Here is a 13,399-nt window from a genome sequence, read left to right on the forward strand (position 1 = left end):
TCGAATTTGAATATTGAAACAATGCTGCAAATGTCGGAGAGACAGCATGATTTATCCAAATCTCCGCTGTTGAAAACAAAATGTTAGTCTAAAAGAAATGTGAGATAATGTCTAGATGCTTTTTATAGAGGGGATCAAGTTTATAAATTGCTTGGCTGGGCTGATGAGACAGTGGATTGCGCAGTCAGAACAGAGTAAATAGGCATTTTAATGTCATAGACTTAGCCGATGGTAACTTGTGGAATAGACACCGGCTGGAATGCGGTTTATAACCAATCATCATTCAGGATTAAACCCACCCGTTGTGTAATTACTATTAGCTGAGAGTTGGCTAAATATAACCGCTTGTGTTAGCTCACACTTTACTCAGTTAGTGCTAAGAGTAGTGTAGCCTACATTTTCCGATTTGGATGACAAAAGTGTTATGCAGTTGCTACTTCTGTGACTGTCTGAACATTGCATACAGAAATCACTCAAATGTATTTATAAAGCCCTTCTTCCATCAGCTGATGTCACAAAGTGCTGTACAGAAACCCAGCCTAAAACCCCAAACAGCAAGCAATGCAGGTGTAGAAGCACTAGGACAAGCTCCCTAGAAAGGCTAGGACAAGCTCCCTAGAAAGGCCAGAACCTAGGAAGAAATAAACGGTTCACATTGAGGTCATAACCTTGTGAAGACTGTGTTTGTGCAAAATGTTTCTGTGAAAAAAAACGGTGGTTTGCTCAAATGCTGACTGTTGCGTCAATCGTCACTAGACGTTCCAACGAAGTGTTTCTAATCACACCGGTTAGAGCGTATGTTGCAGGGACCACTGTAGAATGATCACACCCACGTGTTCATACATGTCAACAGGGTTTTTAACTGTTTTCAGCTTTCAGTCCAGTCCACTTTGCAATCCTATAATCACATACATTCAGAGAGAATCATCATTTAATGAGATTACTGACAGTATACAAATACTTTTCATGAGATACAAAAATGTGTCCCAATTTAAGCCCACAGAAAACCAGGGCCTTCAGGCTGTGTCTAATCGCGTCGGTCAGAGATACACAGCTACTTATTAACCTCATCCCTGCTGACTGTTTAGTTTCTGCTGTTCTGTTGGTAAATATGCCCATGTGTGTGTTTAGCCAGAGAATTCTCCACTCAAACCCTGGGTTACCCTGCCCCTTACATTGGTGTTCCACCACACACACACACACACACACACACGGTCGGTGTCCGCCATCCCAAACAATCTCCAACCAGACCGCTGAGGTGCATTAACAGCTCATTACAACCGTTTGGATGGCTCTGATCACCCAAACTTTCCAACCTCCTGGAACCCCCCCCCCCCCCAACTCTGTTTTATCCATCTACTTCAAAGAGCGAGAGTGCGAGCCATTGCAGTGGAGTGCCTTAGTGCCGTGTCAGAGGGAGGCTATCAGAGATCACACTCACAGGGCTCTTGGCAGCTGACGAAAGGGAACCCTCAAATGGATGACAAATCTCCCAGTGAGCGTTTGGACCTGTCCCGAGGAACCATGGAGTTCTCTCTAATTTAATTTGGACTAGTTCATTCTCTGATTCGAATAGGAACAACATCAGATAACTATAAAGACAGAGAGGACTGAAACAAAGCCTTTTTCTGTTGAGTTGGCAGAGTTATTCTGAGTTTAATACAGATGCAGACATTCCAAAATGTATCTGCTTTTATCCCGTTCCCTGGGAGCAGATTGTAAGGATGATATTGGTTACTGCAGGTCACTGCAGACTCAGACGCTTTTGATGAAGTGAAAGGAAATAGAAGAGACGGCCAGCCAGGAGACAGACAAGACGGCCAGCCTGTATGTGTGTTGGTTCATTGACAGAACATTTCTGCCAGCAAACGAAACAGCGCAGCACAAAGTGAAATCGGTACTGGAAGCATGCAGCTAGGGCATATGAAACGTAGAATGAAAGGCAGAATGCACAAGGTTCTCAAGGGGGTGAAAATGAACTAACGCAGATTCAGGATGAAAGCTCTGAGAACACAGGGCTAAATGAGAGCAGAGGTATAGAAAGACAAAAGGAAAGGGGGGGGGGGGGGGATGGGCATAGAGGGAGAGGGTTAGAGATAAAAGAAAATCCCAGAATGCATAGAGGTAGAAACGAACGCCGAAGGAGAGGATTGTTTTAATTGGCTGCCGGGAGACAATCGCTGTGGGCAGAGACATTAGTATGCAAGACGTCAGGAGAGAGGTAGAGTGTGTGAGAGAGAGAGAGAGAGGGGGAGAGAGAGAAATGTCTAGAGAGGTGGATGCATCAGAGAAACAGTTTCTCACACCATCTCTATTCATCGCTATAACTCACTGTCTCATTCACTTCATCCCCGTCTTTCCCCACTTAAAAACGTAAACCATGAAGAACAACCTTCTCTAGCTGCTGATACAAATCATGTATTGCTATATTTATATCCCAGCAGATACTCTCTCAAATCACCTCTTGCTCAATGAAATACTTCTGTTAACCCCTCTCTCTCCCTCTCACTCTCTCAGAGTACCCATGTTCGGGCATGCTGGGCATGGTATCAGGTCTGATCACAGATGCCCAGATCACAGCTTCGTCCCACACTGACCGGAGCTGGGTTCCTGAGAACGCCCGCCTGCTGACCAGCCGCTCCGGGTGGACCCTGCTTCCCCAGCCCCAGCCCTTCACCTCAGAGTGGCTACAGGTTAGATCACCTACAATAATAGACTTTTCTTATGTTTTTAATCGCTTTGTAATAAGAGAAAGGTTTGATGGTTATGAAATATTGGTTCATATACAGTAACATATCACAATACATTTTGGTTTTCAGTATATATTCTGCATTCACGTACAAAGAATTTGGCAAAAATTATGATGACATTGCAAATAAACAGTTTGGTAACGCTTTACTTAAGGCATGCAGGTATAATGCATTATGATTCTGTCATAATGCGTTATAAGACTTGTCATGCATATATATGAACTGCTTATAAGGCGTTTCATCTCCATTCATCTGCAGGTGGATCTGGGGGAGGAGAAGCTGGTGAGAGGACTCATCATCCAGGGAGGAAAATACAGAGAGAACAAGGTTTTCATGAAGAAGTTCAGACTGGGATACAGTAACAATGAATCTGATTGGAAGATGGTCCAGGACGCTAACGGCAACAAGCCAAAGGTGAGAGAAAGGACGGTTTTGATTGGTTGTTTGTTTGTTTGTTTGTTGTGTTGAGGAGTTGACAAAAAAATTGGGTTTGGTTGACTAACTAATGGAAAATTACCTTAATATTTTCAAATGAAAACCATCCACAGACATACAGTGACATTGATACAGGTAATAATCCCTCTCCTGTACCCATTTGGGTAGTACTCTATAGCACATTTGTATAACCACCTGTAATGCTTCTCCTAGTCCTATGCTGCCTATCGTCTTTGCTCTTAATATTCTACTGGTGTTGCTCAAGCATTTCAGTGGAATTATGCTCTCCTCAAGAGAGAGGAGAGGTGAGAAGAGGCAGAAAAGCTGAGAGAGAGCATGTGACACGCAGAAACCACCCCAGATGTATCTGCAGGCCTCAATATGCTTTGTGCGTGTCACACACACACATACCTCTCCAGGAAGCACCGCTACAGCCCATCCCCAATTACAACCTCCTTTGACAGGATACAAATGTGTTCCAGAGGGCCTGATGGTTGATTTATGAAGGAGTGAGAGGCTCGATATCCTCCTGTCCTACGTATCACTCCTTTCTCTTCCTCTCTCTTTCCGTCTCTCCCTTTTTCCCTAAGAACCTCCGAGCATCAAAGACAGACAAGACTTGTTCCTGTGTTAAAGGCCATTAATCCACTGCACTCCATCACTCTCCTCTCCTATACTGTCCTCTCCACTCCTGTCCTCTACGTCTACCTCTGTTATTCCCAAAGTGAATCCCCTTTCTTTCAGAAGATAACTTCAGAGGCTGAGCAGAGAGAGACAGCATCAAACCTCTCCTTTCCTCTATCGTACCTCATCTCTACGTTATTACCAACGAAAGGGCCCCTAGCCTCTCTCTTTCTCAGAGCCTGAGCAGAGACAGAGAGAGCCGAGTCTGTCTGACCGCTGTGTCCTGCTGGGCGGCTGGTGCTAGTTGTAGCCACCGGGCTCTTGTTTGCAGTCCCACTGACAGCACTTTAGATGTCAGCCAGAGGAATCTGGTCAACGTTCCATTGTTTTCTCCCCCCTCTCAGCCTTGCTAAAGCCCTGCTCCTTTTCAGAAGGAAGGAATAAGCCTGCTTTCGTGCCTCTGATAGGAGAGATATCAGACAGAGCAATGACATTATCAGACAGTAATATTGCGCTCTCTCTCTCTCTCTCTTTGTATCTCTCTCTGAATGTCTCTGTCTCGCTTTATATGCACAGTAGCTAAATGGTGCCAATAAAGGATTTCTAAAAATAACAATAGATCTCTCTACCTCGCTCTACCTCTGTCTCTCTCTCTTTGTCTCTCTCCACAGATTTTCGAGGGGAATCAGAACTACGATACACCAGAGCTGAGGACCGTGGAGCCCTTGCTGACACGCTACGTCAGGGTCTACCCAGAGAGGTCCACCCCTGCTGGAATGGGCCTCCGACTCGAGCTCCTGGGCTGTGAGATTGAAGGCAGGCCTCAAATGGAATCCCACACACACGCATTTTAATTGTAGACACACACACACACAACACACAGACACACATAGTCCATCTTCTATCATCTGTGAGATGACAGTTTTAGAGCTGAATGCATGGTGTTTGTCGAGGTGGTGTTTGAATGCATAGTGCTTGTCCTAGGCCCAAAAGGCAACACTATCTCCCTGAGAGGGACAGTTGTCTTGTCTCCATGCGTGCTGCATCAAAGCTATTCCTGAAGAAAGACCACTCATGCACATTGCACATGGGATCAAATGAAACCCCACCTGGCCTGAGGATTACTGCAAGCCCCTTCTAGTCCCGGTTCCATCTCTGGGGCCTCTCTCCCACACTTCCCTCCCCCCTCTGCCCCTCTCTCTCGCTTTCTACCTCTTTCTTTCTTTCTCTCTCCCTCCCCAATCTTTCTCTCTTTCTCTCACCTCCTTTACTTTATATCTCTTCCCTTTCTCTACCCCCCCTCCCCCACCGAAAGCTAATTTAGACTAGAACCAGCTCAGCTATAAGAACATGTTCTGTCAGGCCAAGTGGATTTACATATTGGATTTCAGGGAGGCTGTAGTGAGCGCAGCCCTGTGTAAGACATAGAGTCCCACTGGGGGCTTTAGAGGGATGATAATGCTTGTTTTCACTATTAATGCTACCACACACTCAAACACAGACATATGCTCTCTCTCTCACACACATACACTCACACACATACACTAGTGATGCACGGGTTGACTCATAACCTTCAGTCCCCGAGGTATCAAATATTGTGTGGCTGAAGGGCGGGGGGGTGGCGGGCGGGTAAAATAAAGAGAAAACAATACCTTAAAAAAATCTGTGTGCAATTTATATAGGCTACATTGAGGTTATTCTTTCATTATTTTAGGCTATCTTGTCATGCCCTGATTTGTTTCACCTGTCTTTGTGATTGTCTCCACCCCCTCCAGGTGTCGCCCATCTTCCCTATTATCCCCTGTGTATTTATACCTGTGTTCTCTGTTCGTCTGTTGCCAGTTCGTCTTGTTTGTCAAGATTACCAGCGTTTGTCCTGTCAGCTCCTGTCTTTTCCCAGACTCTCTTGGTAACTCAGTAACCCAGTTGCTAGCAGCGCCATCTCATCGGCCACTCCACCTTCTCGGGAGCCCCATTTTCCCCTGCTCGCACCCCTTTTCATGTCATTCTGCTGTGGAGAGACTAGTCCAAATCTCCCTGGGTTCTCATGGATTCTGGGGCCGACAATAGTTTTTTGGACGCTACCCTGGCGTCCGAGCTGAACTTCTACACTCAGCACTCTCCATTGCCATGGATGTTAAAGCGCTGGACGGGTGCTCTACAGGCTGAGTCACCCACAACACCACTCCCACCTACGGGTGTCAGGGAACCACAGCGAGGCTCTCCAGTTCCTGCTCATCAAGTGATCCTGCTCACCCATCTGATTCCTGTGGTATTGGGATTCTCCTGGATCAATCCCCTCATTAACTGGTTTACTGGTGCCATAATGGGCTCGAGCCAGTCCTGCCACACTCATTACCTGAAGTCAGCACAACCTGCCTCGGGACGTCTTCCTGGGGGCTCAGAAGTTGCCGTGGACCTCTCCGCCATTCCTGCGGAGTACCAGGACCTCCGGGTTGGTGTTCAGCAAGGCCCGGGCCACTTCGCTTCCGCCGCACCGACCCTATGGCTGCTGGATTGACCTTCTCCCTAGCACCACGCCGCCCCGGGGACGTATGTACTCTCTGTCGGGACCGGTGACCACGGCTATGGATACCTACATTGGGGACTCCCTAGCTGATGGATTTCTTTGTCCATCTTCCTCTCCCACTAGTGCAGGCTTCTTCTTCGTGGAGAAAAAGGACAAGACCCTGCGCCTGTGCATTGACTACCGTGGACTCAACAACATTATGCTTAAGAACCGTTACCCGCTACCACTCATCTCATCGGCCTCCGAGCCGCTCCAGGGTGCCACTGTGTTTCCAAGCTGGATCTACAGAACGCCTACCACCTGGTGCGGATCCAAGAGGGGGATGAGTGGAAGACCGCCTTCAACACGGCCAGTGACCACTACGAGTATCTGGTCATTCCCTTTGGCCTCACCAACGCCCCTGCTGTGTCCCAGGCATCCTCATCTTCTCCCGCTCTCCTCAAGAACACGTGCTCCACATCCGGCAGGTCCTTCAACGCCTTCTGTAGAATTCGCTGTTTGTGAGGGTGGAGAGGTGTGAGTTCCATCGCTCCACCATCCCCTTTCTGGGTTACATCATCTCTGCTTGGAGTGTCCAGATCGATCCCAGGAAGGTGAGAGTAGTGATGAATTCGCCTTAGCCCATGTCCAGGGTGAAGCTGCAACATTTTCTGGGGTTTGCCAAATTTCTTTCACCGCTTTATCCGGGGTTACAGCACCCTGGCTTCACTCACCACTCCCAAGGTTCCGTTCACGTGGTCCCCAGCTGCTGACCGGGCATTCCGGGACCTCATACATTGCTATACCACAGCTCCCATCCTGGTTCATCCGGACCCATCTCGAAAGTTTGTGGTGGAAGCCAAAGCTTCAGACATCGGAGTGGGGGCTGTCCTGTCCCAGCATTCTGCCCTTATCTCAAGCTACATCCCTGCACCTTTTTCTCCCATTGCCTCAACACCACAGAAAGGAACTATGATGTTTGGAATCGGAGGCTTCTTGCTGTGAAGATGGAGGAATGGAGGCATAGGCTGGAGGGGAGGAACATCCATCCGTTCATCGTGAGGACTGACCACAAGAACCTGCAGTATTTCCACACCGCCAAGTGCCTCGACTCCAAGCCATATGGGCCCTGCTGTTCACACGGTTCAACTTCTCTCTCTCATTCCCGCTGGGATACAAGAATGTCAAGCCGGATGCACTGTCGTACCGCTATAGCCCCACGACTACTACCCTGGAACCCGAGACCATCCTTCCCACCTCATGCCTGGCGACGGCACTCAGCTGGGGAATAGGGAAGCAGGTCCGTGAGGCACAGCATTCCCAGCCAAACCCCGGGGGAGGCACTGATAACCGGATGTTCATTCCCAACACCGTCCACTCTGCGGTCCTGGAGTGGGCCCACTCCTCCAGGCTGGCCTGCCACCCGGGCGCTCGTCGGAACCTGGCCTTTGTGCGATAGCGCTTTTGGTGGCCTTCCACGGTCCTGGACGTGTCCTCATTCATCGCCACTTGCACAGTTTGTACACAGAACATGACTCCTTGGCATGCTCTGACTGGTCTTCTCCATTCTCTGCCTGTCCCTCACCGTCACTGGTCTCACATCTCCCGGGACTTTGTCACAGGTCTTCACCCATCTGATGGAAACACCGTCATCCTGACCATGGTGGATCGGTTCTCCAAAGCCGCCCACTTCATTCCTCTTCCCTCTGCCAAAGAAACGGCCCAGCTCATGGTGCAGCACATCTTCCGGATCCATAGACTGCCCGTGGACATGGTCTCCGACCGGGGTCCTCATTTCTTGTCCCAGTTCAGGAAAGTGTTCTGCATCCTCATTGGGTCGTCGGCCAGCCTGTCCTCCGGGTTCCACCCCCAGTCCAATAGCCAATCCGAGCGAGCCAACCAGGACCCCGAGACCACCCTGCACTGCCTGGTCTCAGCCAACCCCACCCCCTGGAGCCAGCAGCTTGTATGGGTCAAATATGCCTGCAACACCCTTCCCTGCTCTGCCACAGGCCTATCTCCCTTTGAGTGTTCCCTGGGGTATCAGCCCCCACACTTCCCTGAGCAGGAAGAGGAGGCCGGGATACCTTCTGCCGCTATCGTTTTTACCTGGAGGAGAGCCCGGTCGGCCCTCCTCAAGACCACCTCCAGGTGTCGATGACAAGTGGATCGCCATCGGGCAGAAGATATGGCTCTCCATCCGGTATCTTCCCCTCCGGGTGGAGTCTCGCAAACTGTCCCCCCGGTTTACCGACCCTTTCCCCATCTCCAAGGTATGGCTCTCCACCCGGGATCTGCCCCTCTGCTGTTCGTCTTCTGTTGCCCCGTACCCTTCGTATACAACCCACCTTTCATGTGTCCCGTATCAAGATCGTGTCTCACAGTCCCTTGTCTTCCATTTCCAGGCCCACCCCTCCTCCCCGTGTCACCGATGGCCAATCGGCGTACACAGTGAGACGCTTCCTGAGGGTTCGACCACGGGGCAGGGGTTTCCAATACCTGGTTGACTGGGAGGGTTATGGCCTGGAGGAGAGGTGCTGGGTCCCTGCTAGAGACATTCTGGACCCAGCCCTCATCGCCGACTTCCACCGCCGGCACCCCGGTCAACCAGTTATGCGCCCAGGCAGGACGCCAGGTGGCGCTCCTAAAGGGGTACTGTCACTCCTGTCTTTTCCCAGACTCTCTTTTTCTCGCCCTCCTGGTTTTTGACCCTTGCCTGTCCTGACCTAGAACCCGCCCACCTGTCCACTCTGCCTGCCCCTGACTGCCGTCCTGTACCTTTACCCCATCTGGATTTCCGAACTCTGCCTGACCTGACCCTGCCTGCCGTTCTGTACCTTTGCCTCTGTTGCTGTAATCAACATTGTTACTTCGACACGGTCTGCATCTGGGTCTTACCTTATCCTGATATACAGTGCCTTGCGAAAGTATTCGGCCCCCTTGAACTTTGCGACCTTTTGCCACATTTCAGGCTTCAAACATAAAGATATAAAACTGTATTTTTTTGTGAGGAATCAACAACAAGTGGGACACAATCATGAAGTGGAACGACATTTATTGGATATTTCAAACTTTTTTAACAAATCAAAAACTGAAAATTGGGCGTGCAAAATTATTCAGCCCCTTTACTTTCAGTGCAGCAAACTCTCTCCAGAAGTTCAGTGAGGATCTCTGAATGATCCAATGTTGACCTAAATGACTAATGATGATAAATACAATCCACCTGTGTGTAATCAAGTCTCCGTATAAATGCACCTGCACTGTGATAGTCTCAGAGGTCCGTTAAAAGCGCAGAGAGCATCATGAAGAACAAGGAACACACCAGGCAGGTCCGAGATACTGTTGTGAAGAAGTTTAAAGCCGGATTTGGATACAAAAAGATTTCCCAAGCTTTCAACATCCCAAGGAGCACTGTGCAAGCGATAATATTGAAATGGAAGGAGTATCAGACCACTGCAAATCTACCAAGACCTGGCCCTCCCTCTAAACTTTCAGCTCATACAAGGAGAAGACTGATCAGAGATGCAGCCAAGAGGCCCATGATCACTCTGGATGAACTGCAGAGATCTACAGCTGAGGTGGGAGACTCTGTCCATAGGACAACAATCAGTCGTATATTGCACAAATCTGGCCTTTATGGAAGAGTGTCAAGAAAGCCATTTCTTAAAGATATCCATAAAAAGTGTTGCTTAAAGTTTGCCACAAGCCACCTGGGAGACACACCAAACATGTGGAAGAAGGTGCTCTGGTCAGATGAAACCAAAATTGAACTTTTTGGCAACAATGCAAAACATTATGTTTGGCGTAAAAGCAACACACCATCCCCACTGTCAAACATGGTGGTGGCAGCATCATGGTTTGGGCCTGCTTTTCTTCAGCAGGGACAGGGAAGATGGTTAAAATTGATGGGAAGATGGATGGAGCCAAATACAGGACCATTCTGGAAGAAAACCTGATGGAGTCTGCAAAAGACCTGAGACTGGGACGGAGATTTGTCTTCCATCAAGACAATGATCCAAATCATAAAGCAAAATCTACAATGGAATGGTTCAAAAATAAACATATCCAGGTGTTAGAATGGCCAAGTCAAAGTCCAGACCTGAATCCAATCGAGAATCTGTGGAAAGAACTGAAAACTGCTGTTTACAAATGCTCTCCATCCAACCTCACTGAGCTCAAGCTGTTTTGCAAGGAGGAATGGGAAAAAATGTCAGTCTCTCGATGTGCAAAACTGATAGAGACATACCCAAAGCGACTTACAGGTGTAATCGCAGCAAAAGGTGGCGCTACAAAGTATTAACTTAAGGGGGCTGAATAATTTTGCACGCCCAATTTTTCAGTTTTTGATTTGTTAAAAAAGTTTGAAATATCCAATAAATGTCGTTCCACTTCATGATTGTGTCCCACTTGTTGATTCTTCACAAAAAAATACAGTTTTATATCTTTATGTTTGAAGCCTGAAATGTGTCAAAAGGTCGCAAAGTTCAAGGGGCCGAATACTTTCGCAAGGCACTGTATCTGGTATTAGAAAAAGTTACCGTCAATCCAAGGAGGCAAAAAGGATATTGTAGAAGTTTAATTCAATAAGAAAGAAGCTGCGAAAGGAGAGTTAAAAATAAAAAGATGGGAAGGCCAGAAAAGTAATGTTTGGAAAAGATTTGGTGAAGTGGTAAAGAGGATAACAGCAGTGCCAGCAATGTTATGTTTGATGATTGAGAGGCGCTTTACAAATTTGACAGTTGCAAGACGGGACTTCAAATAGGCATATGGCTTGTCAAGGGAACTGTAGCCTAATGTTTAGATGGGTTAAATGGGAACTGAAATCTGGACACTGACTGTGGTTCTATAACCTCTCACATAGCCTTAATTAATATTAACTCCTGCAGAATTAAGCATTTCTTCAGTTAAATGAAAAGCAAAATTTGGACGTTGGAACAGAAGTATTATTTATTTATTTCTGCATCTTGAGAGAATGCAATGCTCAGTTAGATACCATCTGTAGAGGTTCTGTCTTCATCATAAAAGCATCATAAAAGCTGATAGTGTTTCAACCACATAAAATATGCATCGAAGCCGAACTGGAATCGTGTTTTTTACCCTTACAACTGGTGAAACTGATGTCATTTGGGCATTTTTCATAAGAAAATCTTTCCCGTTTTTTTCTTTGCTATTGTATTTTCTCCCCAGTCCCTAAACGTCTTGGCTCCGTGACAGATGACAGAGAACTTTAATGATGTCAACTAGATTGAAGTATTAATTCTATCGCTCTATTACGTTATTCTATTTAGCAAGGGTTTATTTAGTCTTCTAGGGCAACATATGATGACAGAAGAGAAGCTGCATGTATGTAATTATAGACAAGTTGACCAACAAATAGCCTACCAAAATGTCGGAAATTATAAGCAGAAACATATCTAAATCAGGCACCCCCATCAAAAAAATCCTTCTGCCGTCTTTGAATAGCCTATAGCGCATTTTCTATATTTGCAGGTTAGGGTTGGGTGCAGGACTCAGATTTTCACTTTATCTCATATAGTTGGGCAAGTCTCCAACTAGAACACTGAACCTGTCAATGACCTCTTCACCCTGAGTCTGACAGAGGTTGAACTCACTCATATTTCATCTAGCAGAGGGCGAGTGAAATTATAGATTACACATGCACCATTTCCTCTCCCTCTCTCCCCTTCGGCCTCTCTGCCTCTCGCGCTCTCTCACTTTCGCTCCCTCCCTCCAGGGGAAGCCCTCATTACTCCGTCAGGGTAAACACATCCAGGCTGTGTGTTAGCAGAGCGTGGAACAGAGCTTGGGCCGTGCCCACATCCAACAAGGCCAGCGGGCCCTAATGATAGACCAGGGTGGGGCCCAGTCTTCAGCCCAATCCCAGGCCCTATGCATCTCCTATCCAGCCTAAACCCAAACCTAAACTGTGTCCCAAATGGCACCCTATTCCCTATAAAGTTCACAACTTTTGATGAGAGGCCTATTGGCTCTGGTCAAAAGTATTGCAAGACATGGGGAATAGGGTACCATTTGGGACACACACCTCAACCTAAAGCCTACGCATCCACCATGCACCATCCAAAATATATATTTATACCTCCCTCTGCATCCTCATAAAAGGAGGGCTGCTAATAGCTCAGTGATTGAATCCCAGTTTCGTGACACTGGCACGGCCTGCCTTGTATATGTTTGTATTATGTGTGTGTATGTGCGTGTGGTACCGCAAACCATACAAAGGAGCAGCTGATTGCAAGTTTAACATGTGTCCTCTCTCACTCTCTTGCCCTCTCTCTCCCTCTGCTCCTCAGCTCCCACTCCCCTCCCCACCACACTGGCATCCACAACTCCGTCAGATGAGTGTGATGATGACCAGGCCAGCTGCCACAGTGGAACAGGTGATGACTACGATGTGACAGGTGCTAACATCACTCTCATGAGACTGCTATCTCACCTACCCCTCTACCCCTACTCTCGCTATATAATAACCTGGCATACACACATACACACGCGCACGCACACACACAGGCAGACAGACAGACAGCCTTGTTCTCTTTCTAGCCTGACCTCTTTCCCCACTAACCTATGTATAGCCTGCCTTACTCCCCCTGCCTTCAACCTTGCTATACCTTGCTGTTCCTTATGGATACCTCCCAAATGGCACCCTGTTCCCTTCATAGTGCATTTAATTTGGCCAGGGCCCCTAGGGCTATGGTCAGAAGTATGTCAACATATAGGGACTAGGGTGCCATTTTGGACTCAGGCATAGAGTTATCTTTATGGCTATTCCTCCCATTTTAAAGCAGCAGTCTCCAGCCATCAGTGATGTGCATGGCACTCTCAGTTACTCTGGTTCTCTCCCTCCTGGCCCTATATGTCATGAAAGAGGGAGTGTGGAAATGTTTGATATGAGTTAAGAGAGATAGGAGAGAGGGCACCTGTTTGAACCAGAATAAAGGAGGAGTGTGTATGACCCTTATCCTTCTGTCAGCAAGGCTCCTCTTTAACTATAGCCTCAACACAGGCGAGTGTCAGCAAAAGAGGGAAGCTAGCTCGGCTAACTGAGCTACATTGTGTTCTGAGC

At 47.7% G+C, this 13,399-nt stretch overlaps 1 protein-coding gene across 3 annotated transcripts in view; it reads left to right on the forward strand.

The window, feature by feature from the left end:
* LOC139367244 (neuropilin-1a-like) overlaps positions 1 to 13,399 on the forward strand; it is a 111,719-nt gene that overhangs the window by 94,500 nt on the left and 3,820 nt on the right. For 2 of the 3 annotated variants that reach the window (XM_071105488.1, XM_071105487.1), the window contains 4 exons: positions 2,518 to 2,693; positions 3,009 to 3,164; positions 4,481 to 4,625; positions 12,627 to 12,713. In XM_071105488.1, the coding sequence (XP_070961589.1) occupies positions 2,518 to 2,693; positions 3,009 to 3,164; positions 4,481 to 4,625; positions 12,627 to 12,713 (564 nt within the window). Of the gene's footprint in view, positions 1 to 2,517; positions 2,694 to 3,008; positions 3,165 to 4,480; positions 4,626 to 12,626; positions 12,735 to 13,399 lie in introns of all 3 variants that reach the window. The other variant, XM_071105486.1, reaches the window with a different exon arrangement.

This window comes from Oncorhynchus clarkii, chromosome 15 (assembly GCF_045791955.1).
Source record: "Oncorhynchus clarkii lewisi isolate Uvic-CL-2024 chromosome 15, UVic_Ocla_1.0, whole genome shotgun sequence".
Lineage (NCBI taxonomy): Eukaryota > Metazoa > Chordata > Actinopteri > Salmoniformes > Salmonidae > Oncorhynchus > Oncorhynchus clarkii.